This window comes from Megachile rotundata, chromosome 7 (genome assembly GCF_050947335.1).
Source record: "Megachile rotundata isolate GNS110a chromosome 7, iyMegRotu1, whole genome shotgun sequence".
Lineage (NCBI taxonomy): Eukaryota > Metazoa > Arthropoda > Insecta > Hymenoptera > Megachilidae > Megachile > Megachile rotundata.
This window is the reverse complement of record NC_134989.1, coordinates 12,721,795-12,728,021: the sequence shown is the minus strand read 5'-3', so window position 1 is coordinate 12,728,021 and position 6,227 is coordinate 12,721,795. Positions and strand designations below refer to the sequence as shown.

Here is a 6,227-nt window from a genome sequence, read left to right as displayed (position 1 = left end):
TACTTCTTGAAGCCTTTATTTAAGTCTGATTTTCAAAGTAGTTCATTTACATAACTTGTAAGAACAAGCAATTGGTTAAAACAAATGTCTTTTTCTATAATAAGCTTATTCTAAATCCCTGTAAAATTGTGACCAAATTAGAGCATGGGATCTCACAGCTTTGTTTACTGGTACATGCATAGAAACATTAGTTCTATTTCTATGTGATATTTTTTGCTTTGAACGTAGAAGTTACATATTAATATATTGCTCATAAGCGATATATCCAATGGCAATAATAACGAAGAAAACTTTGTTTAATTTAGGGTTCACGTCAATTCTGAACCATTCATGAAATCTACAGATTTTAAATACAAATTGGATTAATTGGAATAATTTTTGAAAAATTTTTACCCTATACTTCATGTACGATTAAATTCATGTTGCAATTATTATTTGTAATAAATGTAATAATTCTATTGTACGGAAAGGTAGTGTGCTGCATAATCAACAGAGACCACCTATAGCTGAGCATTGTAGTTAATGAAAGCTACGATTGATGGTATCGTAGTTTGGCAAATGTAGATTACTGAAAGAAAGTCTACGTAAATCCTTTTTCGATTTTATTGTTATTACTGACACAAGAATTTAATTATATACAAATTTTCATATGGATTAAAAAGTTTATTGAAATTCCTAGTGAACCGGGTATAAGAGTGATATTGATGCGTATAGATAGTACGACATAAATGACAGTGATGTATAGAAAATAAATATCTCGATAAAAATGACGTGGTGAAGAGAACCTTATCGTTTTACAAAACCATCGAGGAAATTGCAAGGTACGCGGCTTTTCCTGCTTGATATTGTTCCTTATTTATGTTGTTCTAAATATTTAGGAAGTGATTAACAAAATGTATTTAAAACGCCGATTGTATCAGATATAGTTTTGAAGATGATTGAAGAATATCTTTTATAATCAAGAAGCAATTACACTTATGATACTTACAGACTATTCGGAAAGATTTTTACTATCTATTGTTACGTATTACGTGTTATGAAATTATTTGCTATTATAGTGGTGGTTAATATTTTTATATGTTTGAAACGTATTTCATGTAAGGATGAGAAAAACGTTCTATTAATAAAAAACGAAAAAAATATGTGCATATTTTTGACTAGCATAACAGATATTCATTTCAGTATACAGTTTTTGATACTATTTTATGTTTTATTTCATTCTTTTGTCATTGAAAAAGTGGTTCTATCTTTTCATCATATTTAATTATAGTATAATATAAATCAGACACAATTAATTATCATATATTAAGTATTGAATATATAAATATTAAGTAATCAAGTATGAAACATAAAACAGGATGGAAGAAAGTACAAGTTCTGAAAATGTTTGGTGTAAAACTAAAGCTGAAGAACAAAGTAGCTTATACCATGGAGAATCTATAACTCAGTCTATGGAAGCTAATTCTACTTCTTTAGCAGATATATTCGATACAGCATTTACATCAACGGTTGATCCTTCTCCACAATCTAGATTTAATTCAGGTACAGGAAAAATGTTGATATTAAATGTAAGAACTAATGTAGGATAATGTTATTGGATAAAGGTTTATTACATAAAATGATACATAGAATAAAGCATTACAAGTACATGTAACAAATACTAATAATTCAGTTTTTTCGTTATAGCTAATGAGATGGAATACGAACACCTATTCGCAGAAAGTGATATAGAGGATTCAGATGTAGTACCTCTTAACCGTTATGTAAATTCACCGCATCATCCTACTTCAGATAACAATTTTGTTTTTGGGAATTATTTAAGTGCACCTGAAACTGGCGGAAGAATTTTACATGAACGTGATCCTCCGGTAAAACATAGAAGTAAAAAAAGGGAAGAACATAAATTAATCAATCAATCAATTGATAGTTTAAATGTAGCTGGACCATCAAGAATATCAGATGGAATTTCTAATAGGTAGTATCTCAGAATTACCTTTCCTTTACTACTTTTTCATTGGTGATACTTTTCCTTTCAGCGCAATCAGATCTACAACTAGTAATGGAGCCATTTTAAGCAGAGTTATACAGAACATTGAAAATGACAGTGCCAATGAATCCAATACTTTATATCATTCAGTTTTGCCAAATACAATTAATCCACAACAGCATTCTATGCATACGACAAGTATAATTACATTTTTTATTATGTTAATATTAAATGACAATTATGATAAAAGACTATATAATATTTTTCAGTTAATTTCTATATTCTTAAGTAATTACATTTTGTTGTACACTGCATTTACTTTTATAATATAGGAAGTGATGATACACCATCAGCACCAGATCTGCAACTAGATTGGTCCTCAAGCAGTGATGATGCCACCAGTAGTGAGGGTGCTACCAGTAGCGATGATGCTACTAGTAGTGATGATGAAGATGGGTCTGTTGAAGTCCTTGGAACAGTAAATCATAATAACAAGGTAAAACAGCTCAAATATAGCTTTCAGCAATTCACTTCTAATACGATATGCTTTAATGTATTTCAACAGCAAAATTCTGTACAAAATAATGAAGAAGGTAATCGTCCAGTAACTGTAGTTGATTTAACTGTGGAATCAGACGAAGAACATACTCCACCGACGTCAACAGCTACTGTTGTAAATCCAACAGATTATGTACATAGGTACGAAAAGAAAAGTCTTTAATATATACATATTCTCGTATTATTTTTAATCATTATTTTAGTGGGAACTACTCTTACTGCATGCATGGTTCACCAGACTACATGTACCATAACAGATGTATGCACCACAATTGTAGAATTCCGATTCCAGTTATACCCGTAGGGTATGGTCAATTACCAGGTAAATTTTTCAAGCCATGGAAACAAATGAAGTGTTTTATAGAATTATTACTAATTTGTTTCTTTTTTAAGATATTTCTATAGGAATGAGACCACGTATGCATCCTATGCAAGAAAGATTATGGAGGGAACAGCAACGCATGCAAGAAGTTCGCAGAAGAAGTCTTCATCCAAGATTTTCGTCGCATCACACGTTAGTATTGTAGTAAATCGACGTAATTTTACGTTACGTAATAATTTTTATATTTAGTAGCACATCGTCGTGTAATCCACACGTACACCAACCAAGCCAGCATACGTGTAACAACGGAAACGCTAATCCTCCGAATAATCGTTACAATGGTTCGGAAAATATGGCATTCGCAGAAAATTATCTTCCGCCTCCACTATTACCACCACTGCTGCAGCCCCCCGTTTACAGTCATCCGGAAGCTAGAGGAACACCAAGTTTCAGTCCACCTTGTCCCGTGCAACCTGTATCTGTAATTCAGTACATCCTTTCCTTTAGAAATTTAATTGTTATTCAGGCAATTAATATTATTTTACATGTTTAGGACAATTCTTTGATCGGTGTTGCGGAAATGGAACCGACACCATCGGCGTTACCGTCAATGTCGGTTCATCCTTATGTGCATCATCACATGTATCACTATGGTCCTCATCGAAGACCACCTGGACCACATATCCATATAAATTGGTTACCACATCCTCATTTGGTACGATTTTAATTATGAAATATTGAATAATGTAAATTTCTCTGTACAATTTATGCTACAATTTTTTACATATTTTGTGTATAGCAAGGATCGGGAGCTCATGATATGATGTCATTTTCACCTTTGGGTTCACTCCATATGCGCCTCGCATATAATTTACGACGTATAGCTCATATTAGTTGTGGAGCAACGCAAGAGTCAATTGAAAGTCATACATTCCGCTATAAGTACAAACGGGTAATAACTAGTAATAAATACGACTTCATGAATATTAGATACTATAGTATTATTATTAGTGTATGTTCACTATATTTTATTTGGCAGGTTAAGAAAGTTGAAAATGGTGAAGATGCTATAGAAAAGTGTACTATATGTTTGTCTGAATTCGAAGACTGTGAAAGTGTCAGGTACAGGTTATCTTTTGTATACGAATATAGACCCGCGATATTTATAACATCTTTTAGATTAATTGTGTTTATAATGTTTTTCTTTTTATTGTTTTTGTGCAGAAGGCTTCCATGTATGCATTTATTTCACATAGACTGTGTTGATCAATGGTTATGCACGAATAAGCGCTGCCCTATATGTCGAGTGGATATCGAAACCTTCCTACATAAGGAACTTGCCAGCACTGCATAGTTTAAGGTCGATTTTATCCAACTGTTTTCGTTTTTAAATATAATCAGGTAATATCCACATCTTTTAAATACTTTGAGATATCCTAATCACGGGTAATCCCACTTCTGATGATGTTATGGATGTTGGTGTAAAAAAATTTCACTGTGAATAATCAAAATATCAATAACTAAAATAGAACTAAGTTCCTGGAGTAGTAGGAGAGGTTTGTTTTGATTTAACATTATTATCTTTGCATTCGTTTTATGAGTATTAATAATGCTGTATATAATGAATGTTAGATTTGTTACATGTTATTACTGAAACTTGTAATTTTTTTTAATGACTTGTCGCGTATATAGTGCTTCGGGTAACAACAAATTGTTGAATTGTATCGAGCATTTGAAATCGTATATGTCTTCACATTTTTTTATCAAATTTTTTTATTACTTGTAATAAGAAAAAAAAGATGTTACATTATCAAAACCTCTGGGCAGTTGCCAAGTTGTGAATCCTTTTTAATGGAAACTAAGAAAAAAGCAAATGTAAACTAATAAGGATCATATAAAAATAGTTCATTTCTAAATAATAGTAATTCTACTGGGTGCTATCTTCATATAAATTTTATATACGCTAAACATGTATTAATAATTTATGAAGCAGTTAAAAGTTTCGTATTGGAACGATTCTTTGAGGCTATACCTGTAAATTTTCGCTAAGTTTTTATATTAAACAAATTTTTTTAATAAAATTGTACTTGTTATACTTAAATAAGTAATTGTAAAATTTAATCGGTTAGTTACGAGTGAAATACGTTTTGATATTTTAAATTTTGAAATTTTTTACTATGTATAAGAAAAACATAATGAACTTTAATATACCAAACCATTGATTGTGAGACATGATTCTACATCGGTGTTTGCGGTATTACGATCGTTTTCGTAAAGTCAGTTTAAGAGCAGTGTATATTATGGAAGCTACGTTAAAACTGTAGAGACTAGAGAAAAATTGACCCATCGGGAATGTTAATTTTAATTGCGAAGAGGCGAGTAACTGTGTTAAAAATACTAACTTGTATTCAACGAAATACCACGATCGTTTTTCCTTTCAACAAAGATCGAAGATGAAATTTGCACGTAATAAAGCTTATTTAAAGCGAAATACAGAACAAGCGTGATTATTGTAAATATCGAAAGGCTGCGTTTTTAATAATTTATTGAAGTCAAATGTATCGAAGGATTGCGTGAGAAGAATCCTCGCATATCGTAATAAGTTGATATTAAAAGAAAATTTGTTAAATGTCAAGCATTGCCGTTATTGGACAATGATTCGTAATCAGCAGAAAGTCTACATGTACGATTATCTTATCGTTTTAATATTAACACGATTCCATAAAAATTTATATCATAGCTTAACATGTACATTTTCTGTTCACACAAATGCGAATGCGTTACAAGCTTTTCTTTACGTAGAAATTATTGACGGGTTCAGAAAGTTCCGTTTCTAAGAGAACATCGTATATTAATGATTCGAGTATACGTATATAACAAATAAAAAGGAATTTACATAAAACCTCGCATAATTTATTTCCTGTTTTCATTGTATAAATATTTACCCGATACTGCGTTCAAATTTTTAGTTTCGCAAATTCCGAAAATCACAAATTTCTTCGAATTCCTAAATTCTGAATCGTTTTATTTTTAATTAAATTTTTAAGAATTATTTTAATTTCAATGCTCGTTTAATAATTTATCAATATTAGGAAAGATATAATTTTCATTCAGCTTTTTACAAATTCATGAGATGCCTATTACGCTGTAGATAGTGAAAGGGGTGCAATAGAATTAAAAAAAGAAACTGGGTCATGCACGGTAGCCTACGTCTTTAGAAACAGGTTTCACGTTCAAACTGATCGTAGATTATAATAAGTTCTAGTATCTAGTTATTTTTTGTAATGAATGTAAAAACATTCATAACCGAGTCAAATATAATAATTGCGTCTATACAAATTTATTTCATTTATTTCTTCC

At 30.8% G+C, this 6,227-nt stretch overlaps 1 protein-coding gene across 4 annotated transcripts; it reads left to right on the top strand.

Moving 5' to 3' along the window:
- Positions 1 to 580: 580 nt before the first annotated feature.
- LOC100880939 (uncharacterized) lies at positions 581 to 5,769 on the top strand. 4 transcript variants are annotated; one of them, XM_076533636.1, is made up of 13 exons: positions 581 to 821; positions 1,358 to 1,542; positions 1,687 to 1,975; positions 2,037 to 2,185; positions 2,320 to 2,483; positions 2,553 to 2,686; positions 2,749 to 2,867; positions 2,951 to 3,059; positions 3,117 to 3,348; positions 3,421 to 3,582; positions 3,667 to 3,819; positions 3,907 to 3,989; positions 4,092 to 5,769. In XM_076533636.1, the coding sequence occupies exons 2-13, from the start codon at positions 1,359 to 1,361 to the stop codon at positions 4,219 to 4,221; spliced, it is 1,908 nt and encodes a 635-aa protein (XP_076389751.1). In that variant the 5' UTR covers positions 581 to 821; position 1,358; the 3' UTR covers positions 4,222 to 5,769. The 4 variants fall into 4 exon arrangements, with proteins under 4 accessions (XP_076389751.1, XP_012142089.1, XP_012142090.1 ...); XM_012286699.2 differs by having other exon boundaries at positions 2,939 to 3,059; positions 3,120 to 3,348; XM_012286700.2 differs by having other exon boundaries at positions 582 to 821; positions 2,939 to 3,059; positions 3,117 to 3,342.
- Positions 5,770 to 6,227: the final 458 nt, after the last annotated feature.

Excerpts from the sequence above, each read along its gene's own strand:
- LOC100880939 (XM_012286698.2), top strand. The coding sequence starts at position 1,359 with ATGGAAGAAAGTACAAGTTCTGAAAATGTTTGGTGTAAAACTAAAGCT. Across the intron at positions 3,060-3,116 it reads AGATTTTCGTCGCATCACAC|TAGCACATCGTCGTGTAATC; the intron begins GTTAGTATTGTA and ends TTTTATATTTAG. Across the intron at positions 3,349-3,420 it reads GTCCCGTGCAACCTGTATCT|GACAATTCTTTGATCGGTGT; the intron begins GTAATTCAGTAC and ends TTACATGTTTAG.